The following is a 15873-nucleotide window of genomic DNA, read 5'->3' on the forward strand; positions in this document are numbered from 1 at the left end:
TTGGTCAGACATACGGCTGTCGTCCCTCTGCTGCTATAGAGGCCATCTTGGATGTAGGGGAACTAGAACACAGTTGGAGGACACCAGGTAGATGATGGTACATGACAAGTGTTTCGTCACTCCTCTGTGCTGGGGTGGAGAATTGCTTTATCATAAGGGATTACGTGCTTGTATATACAAACAGCTGCGATCACGACATCTAGAGTTGCCGTTATCTGATAACCCTGTCGGTTTTTGAGACCTGGTTCAATCAATGTATAAACATGGAGACGAGATCCTGCCCAGAGCGGGCGTCCTTTACCATGCACGGATTATATTCATTTATGGCCAATATTGTAATATGGATAGATTCGCTATAGTGAGAAGAGTATTGGGCCGCCCGCATCAGTCACTGCATTCTAGATTCTCCTTCAGACGCCAATGCCCCCCCCCCGTGTATAACATCCAGCACCATTGCCCCCGGCATGCAACATGAGGCTCCTCGTTATATGTTGGTTCCATTGGCAACAGATGGGTACATAGACCCTGGAGGGGCGCACTGAGGGGGTGATATGTGCAGAACAGGCCAGATATTAAATATGGGTTATATTGACAAAATAATGGAGGTTCCTCCTCGATTTGTGAATAACGTGATAACGGGGTGTTACCATTCTCCATGCATGCGTCCCCACACTTTCTGATGCTCAGCACTGATTGGACAATGTAGGGGAACGCCCTTTTGACAAAGGGAATGGTAACACCCAGGTGTCAGTATTTTCCTACATTTATAGGTTGAATAGCAGAAGAACTGCACAGATAAGTGAGAAATAACATTATTACTCCTGAAATGTGAGGATGAGAAAATAAAAAAAAAAAATATTAGAAATCAATGAAAAAAATGGATCTGTAAGGCCTGTAATGGGGGAACGTTCTTCACAAAAATCAGCTCTAGTTGTAGATGAAAGAAGTCACACCAGAGAGAAGCCGTACTCCTGTTCACAAGGTGGGAAATGCTTTACAGATATATTGTCTTGTTAGACATGAAAAAGTCACACGAGATGGAGCCGAACTCATGTTCACTATGTGGGAAATGTCTTATAAACACAATACTTCATATTAACCCTAAAGGGTTTTTCATTTTGGAAAACCACGGTCTCTCAGTGAAAAAATTCTGCTTTATTCCCTCTCCCCTGCTCCTGTGCTGAGTCTCCATTCCTGTTCCCAGTGTCTGTTATTGTCTGCAGCGCTGATATCACATTGACAGCGCTGCAGCCAGTCCGTGAGTTCTGTGGTTTTGAGCAGCTGATGCCATCTATTCGGGCAGAGCCGCTGATCTCCACTATTGGCTATAGTGCTGTCAATGAGGCGTCAGCGCTGCCGACAATAACAGACACATAACTGTCAGTGGTGCAGCCTCCGCTCTGGACCCGGGGAGGTGGAGTGAAGCACAGGTTGCCTTGTTCTTTAACAAACAGCTGGAGGACTGGAGTTTCTGAACCTGGAAAACCCCTCTATCCACCAGGACAAATTTATCCATAAAACATGATTGCTTTTTCATTGTTGAATTCCAGGCGCCATCATTTATTAGCTTTACTAGATGGAGGCCCGATGCTGTCGCATGGGGAGGGCGGTAATGTCACGATGGGGGCAGGCTTTGCAGCATTGAGAATCTCTCCCCCCCCCCCCCCCCATTTGCTCACCCACCTATCCTCTCTCTCTTTCCCCATGTGCTGACTTCTCCTGTCTGTGCTCTCTTCTTTGACCTGTCTTACCCCATGTGCTATCCCCCTTGTCTGCTGTCTCTCCTTCCTGTGCTGTGTTCTCCCCTCATGTGCTGTCCCGTTTGAGCTGTCTCCCCCCCTGTGCTCTGTCTCTCACCCCTGTGTCTGACCGTGTACAGAACATACCACAGCTCCTGGGCAGGGGAGGAAGCAAAAGACAATACTGACATCACAGCAGGGGATCACAGAGGATACATTTTGTGAGGTAATATTGTTTAAACACAGTCAGTGAAATATTTTACCTCACAGAATGAATCCTCTGTGATCTCCTGCTGTAATGTCAGTATTGTCTTTTGCTTCCTCCCCTGCCCAGGAGATGTGGTATGCTCCGTACACGGTCAGACACAGACAATTTTTAAAATGAACTTTCATTCGTGGGAAAACCCCTTTAATGTGACCGGCTTCCTTTGCCTGTAGACAAGTCGCGCATCTGCTGCCACAATGAGCCCAATGATTCACTGCGCCTGCTCGGAATTCGCACAGGCTCAGTGTGATGGTGTTCCGCTGGAGGTACCGCGCAATAGGTTGGTACTAGCAGCAGTTTCCATATTGAGACACCCATCACTTGGGTGTCCCAATATGGCGGTCGGTGAACTTCCTCCACTTGGAATTCTGGGTTACGGTGACATCTGGACAGAACAGGAAATTAAAATATTACAAGGCAATTATATAAATAGATAAGGAGCCTCTTTGTGTGGGATGAGTTTTATTTTCAACTTATTACTTGTCTTTATCAACTTTATTCTACGGTTATTTTTTTACATTTTAGTCTATTCATGTGATACACAATGTCATATAAACCAAGCCACCACCTAATAACTACTAATCAGAAGACCAGTATGTGGAAGTGGAAGGATGTATGAAAGGATTCAGTGCAAGAGTAAACTGAATCATATAAAAAAGAAAGCACCAATGGAACCAATAATAATAAAAGTAGAAAATTTATTGCGTCACAATAAAACACTTATTAAAATTGTAAAGAAATACACAGGGAATGACAACGGTGTGCCAAGAAAGAAAGGGATGGCACCGCAGAAATACATCAGTCACCAAAACCACAGGCAAGTAAAACCATTATAAATGAAGGTGTCAGCTCAAGGTGCAAGTGCAGAGTGCTAGAAGGTATACTTTAAAGTGTAAGCAAGTAAATACAATAGTAAGCATACACTTAAAGCATTAATGTCCAAAACACAAATAAGTGGAAAAGATAAAGAGGCAAAAACCCAATGTATAAGGTATCATACCCCCGGAAGAAGGCACTGCGCCGAAACGCGTGTTGGGGTGGGTGGCACTTTGGCTCCTCAGGTATTTTCCCAGGTTTTATGTTACCTTATACATTGGGTTTTTGGCTCTTTATCTTTTCCACTTATTTGTGTTTTGGACATTTATGCTTTAAGTGTATTCTTACTATTGTATTTACTTGCTTATACTTTAAAGTATACCTTCTAGCACTCTGAACTTGCTCTTTGAGCTGACACCTTGCCTGTGGTTTTGGAGCCTGATGTATTTCTGCGGTGCCATCCTTTTCTTTCTTGGCACACCTTTGTCTTTCCCTGTGTATTGCTTTACAATTTTAATAATTGTTTTATTGTGACTAGTGTTGAGCGATACCATCCGATATCCAGAAATATTGGATTGGCCCGATACACAAAAAGTATCGGGTATCGCCGATTCCGATACCGGAAGTCCCATTCAAGTCAATGGGACAGAATTATCGGATTTAAAAAAAACCCTTTCTTTCCTTGTACATCCAGTTCGGGAGGGGGGAAGAGTGTGGGCGGTGCGTGGGCGGACACTGTGTGTGTCTGTGTGCGCGGGCGGGCTCTGTGCGGGCCTCTCAGGGGTCTGTACGGGCCTAACGGGGGTCACTGCCGGCTGTTTGTACGGGCCTGCCGGGGGTCTGTGCCGGCTGCCGGGGGTCTGTGCCGGCTGCCAGGGGGTCTGTATGGGCCTGCCGGGGGGGTCTGTATGGGCCTGCCGGGGGGTCTGTATGGGCCTGCCGGGGGGTCTGTATGGGCCTGCCGGGGGGTCTGTATGGGCCTGCCGGGGGGTCTGTATGGGCCTGCCGGGGGTCTGTATGGGCCTGCCGGGGGTCTGTGCCAGCTGCCGGGGGTCTGTGCGGGCCTGCCGGGGGACTGTCGGCTGCCGGGGGTTGTGTGTGTGTGCAGGCATCGTCCGATGGGGCTACAAGTCCCATCGGGCGATGCCTGCTACAATAACAGGGATTGACACATTAGCCAATGATGGGACAGTAGTAGTCCCATCATGCGGCTAATGTGTTGAATGTAAAAAAAAAACCAAAACATACATACTACATAGTAACATAGTAACATAGTAATTAAGGTTGAAGGGAGACTTTAAGTCCATCTAGTTCAACCCATATCCTATCCTAACTTGCCCTAACATGTTGATCCAGAGGAAGGCAAAAAAACCCCATGTGGCAACAGTAAGCTTCACATTGGGGAAAAAAATTCCTTCCCGACTCCACATACGGAAATCAGACTAGCTCCCTGGATCAACGCAATATTAAGGAGACTAGTGTATATACCCTGTAATATTATACTTTTCAAGAAAGGCATCCAGTCCCTTCTTAAATTTTAGTAGTGAATCACTCATTACAACATCACATGGCAGAGAGTTCCATAGTCTCACTGCTCTTACAGTAAAGAATCCGCGTCTGTGAGTATGCTTAAACCTTCTTTCCTCCAGACGTAGAGGATGCCCCCTTGTCCCCGTCACAGGTCTAAGAGTAAAAAGATCATTAGAAAGGTCTTGGTACTGTCCCCACATATATTTATACATTGTAATAAGATCACCCCTAAGCCTTCGATTCTCCAAACTAAATAACCCCAAGTGTAATAACCTGTCTTGGTATTGCAGACCCCCTAGTTCCCTAATAACCTTGGTCGCTCTTCTCTGCACCCGCTCCAGTTCAGCTATGTCTTTCTTATACACCGGAGACCAGAACTGTGCACAGTATTCTAAGTGTGGTCGCACTAGTGACTTATATAGAGGTGAAATTATGTTCTCCTCATGAGCATCTATGCCTCTTTTCATGCATCCCATTATTTTATTTGCCTTTGCAGCAGCTGCTTGACTCTGGCCACTAAATGTGAGTTTGTCGTCCACCCATACACCCAGGTCTTTTTCAGTGACTGTTTTGCCCAGTGTTTTACAATTAAGCACATAATTATACAACTTGTTCGTTCTACCCAAGTGCATGACCTTACATTTATCCCCATTAAAGCTCATTTGCCATTTATCAGCCCAAGCTTCTAGTTTACATAAATCCTCCTGTAATATAAAATTGTCCTCCTCTGTATTAATTACCCTGCAGAGTTTAGTGTCATCTGCAAATATTGAAATTCTACTCTCTATGCCCCCTACAAGGTCATTAATAAATATGTTAAAAAGAAGCGGGCCCAAAACTGACCCCTGTGGTACCCCACTGCTAACCGTGACCCAGTCCGAGTGTGCTCCATTAATAACCACCCTTTGTTTCCTATCCCTGAGCCAGCTCTTAACCCACCTACACATATTTTCCCCTATCCCCATTGTTCTCATTTTATGTATCAACCTTTTGTGTGGCACCGTATCAAAAGCTTTTGAAAAGTCCATGTACACCACGTCCACTGCATTCCATTGGTCCAGTCCGGAACTTACCTCTTCATAAAAGCTTATCAGATTAGTCTGACAGGAACGGTCTCTTGTAAACCCATGTTGATATTGGGTCATAAGGTTATTCTTCTCCAGATACTCCAGTATAGTATCTCTTAGAAAACCCTCCAGGATTTTACCCACAGTTGAGGTTAAACTTACAGGCCTATAATTTCCAAGTTCAGTTTTTGTCCCCTTTTTGAATATTGGCACCACATTTGCTATACGCCAGTCCTGTGGCACAGACCCTGTTATTATGGAATCTTTAAAGATTAAAAATAGTGGTCTATCAATGACTGTGCTTAATTCCTGCAGTACTCGGGGGTGTATCCCATCCGGGCCCGGGGATTTGTCAATTTTAGTGATTTGTAGACGCCGCCGTACTTCCTGCTGGGTTAAGCAGGTGACATTTAATGGAGAATTTTTATCCCTGATCATGTTATCCATCATGGGATTTTCTTGTGTAAATACTGTTGAAAAAAAGTCATTTAGCATATTGGCTTTTTCCTCATCCTCATCCACCATTTCACCCAGACTATTTTTAAGGGGGCCAACACTATCATTTTTTAGCTTCTTACTATTTATGTAGTTAAAGAATATTTTGGGATTATTTTTACTTTCTCTGGCAATGAGTCTCTCTGTCTCAATCTTTGCTGTCTTGATTTGCTTTTTACAGAATTTATTTAATCTTCTGTATTTATTTAATGCCTCATCACTACCTACTTGCTTTAATTCTCTAAATGCTTTATTTTTATCTCTTATTGCGCCCCTTACAGCTCTATTTAGCCATAGTGGTTTCCTCCTATTTCTCGCATGTTTATTCCCATACGGTATATATTGTGCACAGCTCCTATTCAGGAGGATAATAAACGTCTCCCATTGTCTTTGTGTATTTTTATGTCTCAGGATATCGTCCCAGTTAATTGCACCAAGATCATCTCTCATCCGTTGGAAATTTGCCTTCCTGAAGTTTAGTGTCCTTGTAACCCCTCTACTACACATCTTATCAAAGGATACATGAAAACTTATTAATTTGTGATCACTATTACCCAAGTGACCCCCAACCCTTATATCTGATCTGCGGTCTGGCCTGTTGGTTAATATTAGGTCTAGCAGTGCCCCCCCTCTTGTTGGGTCCTGAACCAGTTGTGAAAGGTAATTGTCTCTCATAGTAGTCAAAAACCTATCACCTTTGCTGGAACTGCAGGTTTCGGTTCCCCAATGTATTTCTGGGTAGTTGAAGTCCCCCATAATAATGACTTCTCCTTGAGTCGCTGCTTCATCTATTTGCTTTATGAGGATATTCTCTGTAGCTTCCATTATTTTTGGAGATTTATAACAAACCCCTATCAGTAATTTATTATTTTTCCCCCCTCCCCTTATCTCTACCCACAGGGACTCTACATTTTCATTAGATTCATATATATTATCACGAAGGATGGGTTTTAAGGATGATTTTACATATAAACATACGCCTCCCCCTCGCTTATTTGTACGGTCATTTCTGAACAGACTATAGCCCTGTAAATTAACTGCCCAGTCATGGCTCTCATCCAGCCATGTCTCAGATATCCCCACCATGTCATCATTATCTTCCAACAACATTAACTCCAATTCCTCCATTTTGTTGGCGAGACTTCTGGCATTAGTATACATGCACTTTATGTATCTCTCTGTACCTCTATTCTATCTTAAATTATTAACTGTTCTAACCCCACCCCCCATGCCACCCCCACCCCCAATGTCATTATTTGTGCCCAGGTCTCTGCACTGTCTTCCCCTCCTATAAAAGGAATACCCTCCCCCCCGTCCCTAGTTTAAACACTCCTCCAACCTTCTAGCCATTTTCTCCCCCAGCACAGCTGCACCCTCCCCATTGAGGTGCAGCCCGTCCCTAGCGTAGAACCTGTAGCCAACTGAGAAGTCGGCCCAGTTCTCCAGGAACCCAAACCCCTCCTTCCTACACCAATTCCTGAGCCACTTATTAACCTACATTCATGCAACATTCATACAACATTCATACTACATACATACTACATTCATACAACATACATACATACTACATACATACTACATTCATACAACATACATACGACATAAATACTACATATATACTACATTCATACAGCATACATACATACTAAATACATACAACATTCATACAACATACATACTTCATATATACTACATACATACAACATTCATACTACATACATACTACATTCATACAACATACATACATACTACATACATACTACATTCATACAACATACATACGACATAAATACTACATATATACTACATTCATACAGCATACATACATACTAAATACATACAACATTCATACAACATACATACTTCATATATACTACATACATACAACATTCATACTACATACATACTTCATATATACTACATTCATACAACATACATACATACGACATAAATACTACATATATACTACATTCATACAGCATACATACTACATACATACTACATATATACAACATTCATACAACATACATACATACTACATACATACTACATATATACAACATTCATACAACATACATACTACGTATATACTACATTCATACAGCATACATACTACATACATACTACATATATGCAACATTCATACAACATACATACTACATACTTTATACTACATGCATACTACATACATACATACTACATACATAAAACATGCTACAGATATACTACATACATACTACATACCATACATTCATACAATACATACATATAGACATACAGTACATATAACAGAGTACATACTCACCATTACTTGTCACTTTGATCCCCGAAGCCAGTGTCATCTATGAAAAATATGAAAGAAACAAACCACCAAATACTCCCTGTTCCGCAGAAATCCACGAGTGAGTGTCCCACGACGATCTGCCGTGGAGAACAGCAGCATCAGCTGTTGCGACCGTTCTCTAGGGGCTGCAGGAATCCAATGACGGGAGGTAGGTATCCTTCCGCACTCTATTCCTCCGCCACTGTAAAAAAAATAGTCCCTAGTCTCACTTTTGGCATTGCTGTGAGAAAGTTCCCACGCAGCTTTTGCCATAAAGTGAGACTAGGGACTATTTTTTTTACAGTGGCGGAGGAATACAGTGCGGAAGGATACCTACCTCCCGTCATTGGATTCCTGCAGCCCCTAGAGAACGGTTGCATCAGCTGATGCTGCTGTTCTCCATGGGAGATCGTCGTGGGACACTCACTCGTGGATTTCTGCGGAACAGGGAGTATTTGGTGGTTTGTTTCTTTCATATTTTTCATAGATGACACTGGCTTCGGGGATCAAAGTGACAAGTAATGGTGAGTACGTACTCTGTTATATGTACTGTATGTCTATATGTATGTATTGTATGAATGTTTGAATGTATTGTATGTAGTATGTATGTATGATGCATGTATGATGTATGTATGTAGTATGTATGTACAGTATGTAGTATATGTGTCACGCTCACGCCTTGGCTGAATGGCGTGAGCCGGGGGGTTGTGGCCCCACTGTGCCACAAACCAGGCTACCCTGGAAGGGGCGTGACTACGACAGCTACCTCGGTCTTCACTGGAGCCTCTGATGGTGAGGTCAGGCTCACACTGGGCAAGCGGGCACGGCTTGGAGACACTGGGCAAGGGGGCACGGCTTGGAGACACTGGGCAAGCGGGCACGGCTTGGAGACACTGGGCAAGCGGGCACGGCTTGGAGACACTGGGCAAGCGGGCACGGCTTGGAGACACTGGGCAAGCGGGCACGGCTTGGAGACACTGGGCAAGCGGGCACGGCTTGGAGACACTGGGCAAGCAGGAGTGTTATATGAGAGAACAGGTTTGGACCTGTTCACACAGGAGGTGCAGGTATGGATATAGGCATGAAGGAGTGGAATATGAAGTAACAGGTTTGGACCTGTTCACACAGGAGGTGCAGGTAGGCGGAGCCGCAGGAGTGCGGAGTAGGCAGAGCCGCAGGAGTGCGGAGTAGGCTGGGCTCCAATGGAGCCGGGCAGGCAGAGCGGCAAGGGAGCCGGGCAGGCAGAGCGGCTAGGGAGCCGGGCAGGCAGAGCGGCTAGGGAGCCGAGCAGGCAGAGCTGCAAGAGAGCAGAGCAGGCAGAGCTGCAGGAGAGCAGAGCAGGCACAGCTGCAAGCGAGCAGAGCTGCAAGAGTGCAGAGCCTCAGATAGGAAGGACACAAGGTAAGACAGCAGAGAAGGAACCACAGACAAGGAGACTGACAGACAGAGGTAAGACTGAGTTCAGACAGAGACACAGGGACAAAGACACAAGGACCAGGATATTCTGCCTCCTGCTAGGCGGACAGAGAAGTACTAGGCAAGGTACCAAGACACTGGAATACGCAATAAGAGCCTTCAGAGAAGGCAAGACATAGGACAGGGCCTGGCTAGCTCAGCAGCAAGATACTAACTGAGATTAGACATTGCACAGGCAATGTTTCAGTGGGTGTGGCGGAACTAAATAGTCAAGGGCTCTAGGTGATTGGTCAGGGACAGATTAGACAGGTGCACCCTGACTGCATAAGAGCCAGAGTTCTGGCGCCGCCCTCTATACACACATAGCCAGGAAACATACAGAAGAGCAGAGGCACAGAGCTGGCAACAGACAGAATTCACAGCATGACCCGGAGCAGTGAGTAAGTTGATATGCGGGGGATGGGAGGCCATGCAGTGACGCCAGCAGGGTTGTTACAGTACCCCCAGTTTACGGCCCCTCTTCCTCAAGCCTGCCAGAGTGACCTGAAGGCGTATGGGACCACACACAGTCGAGGTTGACACGACATCCTTCAGATAGGGTGCAATATGTGTGCCATCAGGAATCCCAGGGTGCCAAGCTTCTTGGTGCCCGATGGAGTCAGCTTCCAACACAGAGGGTATGAGGACTTGAATTTCTTCCTCCTGAGTGGCAGAAAGCAGGGACCTGGAAGCTTCAGACTTGACCCCTACATCAGTCGGCCAGCTACAAACAGAAGACACCTTCACTGAGTCCGACTTCCGCCCGATGTGCCAGAAAAATTGGACCTCCTCCTCCCGGTTGGTGAGAAACGGAGATACGTAGGTCACTGTTCCAACCTCTTCACCCACCTGCCAAATGGAAGCTGGAGGCATACATACAGGGAGCCACTTCAGCCTGTTACCCTGAAAAAACTGGTCCTCCTCTACCAGGTTAGAGGGTGAGAAAATCTCTGTCTCAGTATCTTCACTCACTGGCCACACGGGAGTTGAAGGCATATACTTAGGACCCATCTTCAGCCCGTAATCCAGAGGAGGACAATCAAGAGACAGGGATGCTCCTGGGAGCAGATCACTGGTATAGTCGCTGGAGACGTGTGAGGAGACTGACACCGCTTCCCCTTCTTCGGAGATGTCATCACCCCTTGACTCGACGACTAGCAGACCAGATGAAGAAGGTGACCTTGCTGACCAACTCTGACGCAAGGGAACCAGACACCTCTTGTCAGTTGATTGTTTCAAGCGTGGTGCCCTACTAGGTGTCCAGACATAGACGGGTATTAGAATCTCTGGATCAGAATGACCCTTGGGCATACCAGTCAGCAAGTGGAAGATGAACTTCTTCATGTATAAAGCTCTGACCTGGATCTGTAGTTGTCCTTGCAGGACTAGACTGTTCTCCAATAAGGCTCGGCTACCTTGAGACAATTCCCACGCCGACTTCGGGAGCTGTATGAAAGAGACCACACACTGACTCTGTATGACTGGTGACTTAAACACACCAAAGCTCCCTGAAGGCAGAGAAACAGTCAAAGAGTTTAATGGAGAGGGAGTACTCTTGCCAGGGACAGCCTCTCCTACTGGACCCGCCGGCAGGCCCGTACAGACTGCCAGCAGCCGGCACAGACCGCGCATCATGATGCGCACAGACCGCGCATCATGATGACATCAGTTCAGCAGCCAATCACAGCCACCACAGTGGCTCATTGCATTATGGAACTTCCGATTCCAGTATCCGATATTGAAAAAATATCGGTACTCGGTATCGGAATTCCGATACAACGAATATCGGCCGATACCCGATATTTGCAGTATCGGAATGCTCAACACTAATTGTGACTCAATAAATTTTCTACTTTTATTTTTATTATTTATCATTATAGCGCCATTTATTCCATGGCACTTTACATGTGGGGAGGGGTATACATAATACATACAAGTACAGTAATCTTAAACAATACAAGTCATAACTGGTACAGGAGGAGAGAGGACCCTGCCCGCGAGGGCTCACAATCTACAAGGGATGGGTGAGGATACAGTAGGCGAGGGTAGAGCTGGTCGTGCAGCGGTTTGGTCGATCGGTGGTTACTGCAGGTTGTAGGCTTGTCGGAAGAGGTAGGTCTTCAGGTTCTTTTTCCATGGTAGGCGAGAGTCTGATATGTTGTGGTAGAGAGTTCCAGAGTAGGGGGGATGCGCGGGAGAAATCTTGTATGCGATTGTGGGAAGAGGAGATAAGAGGGGAGTAGAGAAGGACATCTTGTGAGGATCGGAGGTTTCGTGCAGGTAAGTACCGGGAGACGAGGTCACAGATGTATGGAGGTGCTTTCTTTCTTATATGATTTCATGTGATACACATGTTGAGTGATTAAACAAATGTGAAGGAAGTATATAATTGTAAGCTATCCATACTGTCCATAGAACGACACATTATCTCTGCCCCAAAGGAGATGGCATCTGCCTATTCTTATTGCAGGAACTCTGAACCACAGGGGGGGTATCCTGGGAGAATGCTAGAGGTGTCAAACAAGGCAGCTCGTGTCCTACCATCAGCTTCAAAGTGTTGCAACTGTGAACCAACAATCGACAGCAATGTCACTGTCGATGAGATCTAAGGCATTGCCTAAATCAACAAATACGGTGGTAACTATGACTCCAGATTTGGTAAGCAAAGACACTTGTAAAAACTAACCAGTAGTCTGGATGAGAAATAACCTGTGTTATGCCCAACCATGGCTCACCTGGATTTGTGGACCCACTGTGCCACAGGGCTGGGCCTGTCCAGGAAGGGGCATCTGCATGGGTCGCTGTCTCTACAGGCTGGTGAGTGTGTGGTCTTTGAAAGGACGGACGTAAATTTAATTAATAAGGAAATAAAACAGTAATGCTAAAAACACGGCCCCAGAAGAAGCGAGCAGCGAAACGGCGCCCATCGGGTGTGAGGGAATCACAGCTCTGCCACACCAGCCCTTGTCTAGCACAGCCAGCTGCATGTTTACATCACTGCTACCCAGGTAATACATTTATTTACATGATTGTTAGCATATTCTTGTATGGTATGGTCCCATAAAAGAAGGAAGTGAAGAAAGGGTTTAAATTTTAAAACATATATTTGTAAATAGTTAAAAAAAAAAATAATTGTGTACTATAAAAGACAAAGGGGGAACCTCCAAATACAGGGTGAGGGTGTACGCAGCACTAGTTTATCCACATATTAACATATTTATAGTGAAATATTATAGGCATATCCGGAATAGTCATAAATTATTATTAATTAATAGAGGGTATGGATAAATCAATAAATAAATAACTGAAGTGCACAGGGCAAGTATATAGCAGCAAGTTTAAAGGTAGAAAAGGAAGTCCAGAAGGTTCTCATCACCCTCAAGTAAAAAAGGAAGATACACCACAAAACCAGAAATGCAAAAAATATATTGATATTAGGTCTTGGGAAGTGACTATAGCGCTAAAAAATGGATATATCTGCTTAATGAAAATGAGGGAAATACCTGCTGAGGATGAAAGTGTCACAAGTCTGTGCACAAGTAGATGATGTGCTGGGACACCTCCCCCACGCCCGATGAGCGCCGTTTCGCAAATGCTTCTACACGCCCCATTGTGAAGAAGCATTTGCGAAACGGCACTCGTCGGGCGTCGGGCCCAATGTTACCAGTTTATAAGTGTTCTTCATTTTACCCGTCATTGTGTTAATGTTATGGCATGTAGTTGTCTTCCTTATTACCGGTACTTTCACTGACGTGGGTCTTCAGTATGAACTCCATTATAGAAATTTAGAAATGCCTTTTGTGTTGTAGAAAAAATTCACATCCAATCTATCTTTAATCCTCATAGGAAATCCTTGTGAGAATAACGGTTTATCACCAATTTGTAAAAAAGAAGATATCAGGAAGCAGTCTAATGGAGAAAACCTCATTACCCTTCATGGAGCTCCTGGACTTCACAGCACTTCACTTTCTTATACTCCTCCTAATCATGAGGAACCCTCTCCTGAGCAATCTCACATTGTTACCACAATTCCAAGTGACAAAGAGGATACAAGATTTCAGTGTGACAAGCAACTTACTGAAAGCTTAGATACTTTAACACAAGGGAAACACAAAGGAGAGAAGCCATACTCCTGTTCAGAATGTGGGAAATGCTTTCCAAATAAATCAAAATGTGTTAGACATGAGAGAATTCACACAGGAGAGAAGCCATACTCCTGTTCAGAATGTGGGAAATGCTTTACAAATAAATCAAAATGTGTTAGACATGAGAGAATTCACACAGGAGAGAAGCCGTATTCATGTTCAGAATGTGGGAAGTCCTTTACAGATAAAGGGAGTCTTATTAGACATCAGAGAATTCACACAGGAGAGAAGCCGTATTCATGTTCAGAATGTGGGAAATCCTTCACAGATAAAGGGAATCTTATTACACATCAGAAAATTCACACAGGAGAGAAGCCATTTTCATGTTTGGAATGTGGGAATTCTTTTACGGATAAAGGGAGTCTTATTAGACATCAGAGAATTCATACAGGTGAGAAGCCATATTCATGTTCAGAATGTGGGAAATGTTTTAGAGATCAAGCAAATCTTGTTAAACATCTAAGAACTCACACTGGGGAGAAACCGTTTTCATGTTTACAATGTGGAAAAAGTTTTACAAATACATCACAGCTTAATAATCATCAGAGAATTCACACAGGAGAAAAGCCGTATTCATGTTCACTCTGTGAGAAATGCTTTACAGAAAAATCTAGTCTTGTGAGACACGAAAAACGCCACACAGGAGAAAAGCTATATGCATGTCCAGAATGTGGGAAATCTTTTAGAAATATATCAAGTCTTATTACACACGAGAGAAGTCACACAGGAGAGAAGCCGTATTCATGTCCACTGTGCGGGAAAGCTTTTGTAAATGAATCAAATCTTGTTAGACATGAGAGAAGTCATACACAAAAAAAACTGTATTAATATTCAGAATGTGGGAAGTCTTTTTGTCGCGGCTTCATCTTTACTGTGGCCTAGGGCCGTTGAGAGTGACAGAGCAGCCGCCCTATGGGTTCTTGAATGTGCTGGACTGTCTGTTGTGAGTGACAATCCAATCAGATCCTGGGGCGTGCCAGGCTCTCAGCATTTTGATCGACAGCCCAGTAGTTCAGTCTGGCCTTCTGTCATTTTCTCAGATGCCTCCAGTCCTTGGTGATTTGCTAGGTGTGAGCAGATCGGTGTCAGCTGTAGCTGAGCTTGGTTTGGTGTGTGCTTAGCTCTGTGGCTGATTGTGTCCTTCTAAGATCTTGTTGCCGGACTTAGGATTTGTTGTGACCATTCGTGTGGATTATCCCTTCTGCTCTTGACGTTCTCTGACTGCAGGTACCTGACCCCGGACTGTTTTTCTTCCTCCCTTGTCTTGACAGACCCTCCTGGTATCTGACCTTGGACCTGCTGACTTCTCTGTGTCATGGCTTTTCTGTGAGTAGTGGCTCAGCGTCACACTTTTATATGTAAATCATCTTGTAAAACATGAAACAAGTCATACAGTATAGAAACTGTAATTATGTTCACTGTGTTTTATAAATTTTAAACAGTGTTAAGCATAAATGAGTACACCCACTTTGATAAGTAAGATTTTAATTAAAGGGAATCTGTCAGCGTGATTGTGCTGAGTAACCTACAGTCAGGTTGGCGCTGTTATACTGATTAAAATGACCCCTGGGTTGATGAAATCCGTCTTGTGGTTGTTTAATCTTTATTGTCAGTTAATGATATGCTCCTCCTCCGGGGCGGCCTGTGGGCGAGGCTTCATGTGGTGCTCTGCTTACATATTCACCTGTATGGCATATGACAGGTCAGTGATCCCTCACTGAACTGCATAGAATAGGTTTTGAAAAATAAAAATCACATTCGGTGGGTAGGCGGTGGCGCCAGCATAATCGCATCTATAATATACGTATAATTATTATATATGGTAACATTAATTCAGAAAAAAATTCTCTATCAAAATGTCACCTGCTGCACCTGTGCAGTATCATCTATTGGCGATCTGATAGATGCTACTGCGCTGGTGCCGAATCCCACCTGCATTGCGATAATAACGATGTCCAGAGATGAGAGTTTGGTGGGATTGCACCACTCTCCAATCTTATCTGGAGAAACATATGATTCCTCGGGGCCTTAGATTAAA

The 15873-nt window shown here is 44.4% G+C and overlaps 1 protein-coding gene across 5 annotated transcripts in view; it reads left to right on the top strand.

Moving 5' to 3' along the window:
- LOC141073078 (uncharacterized) overlaps positions 1-15415 on the top strand; it is a 79486-nt gene extending 64071 nt beyond the window's left edge. For 3 of the 5 annotated variants that reach the window (XM_073560403.1, XM_073560404.1, XM_073560405.1), the window contains one exon: positions 13537-15415. In XM_073560403.1, the coding sequence (XP_073416504.1) occupies positions 13537-14663 (1127 nt within the window). In that variant the 3' untranslated portion in view covers positions 14664-15415. Of the gene's footprint in view, positions 1-9327; positions 12699-13536 lie in introns of those variants that run through there. The other 2 variants (XM_073560406.1, XM_073560407.1) reach the window with 2 other exon arrangements.
- The last annotated feature ends 458 nt before the right edge of the window (positions 15416-15873 follow it).

This window comes from Dendrobates tinctorius, unplaced genomic scaffold (assembly GCF_039654945.1).
Source record: "Dendrobates tinctorius isolate UK_male_01 unplaced genomic scaffold, ASM3965494v1 ptg000296l, whole genome shotgun sequence".
Lineage (NCBI taxonomy): Eukaryota > Metazoa > Chordata > Amphibia > Anura > Dendrobatidae > Dendrobates > Dendrobates tinctorius.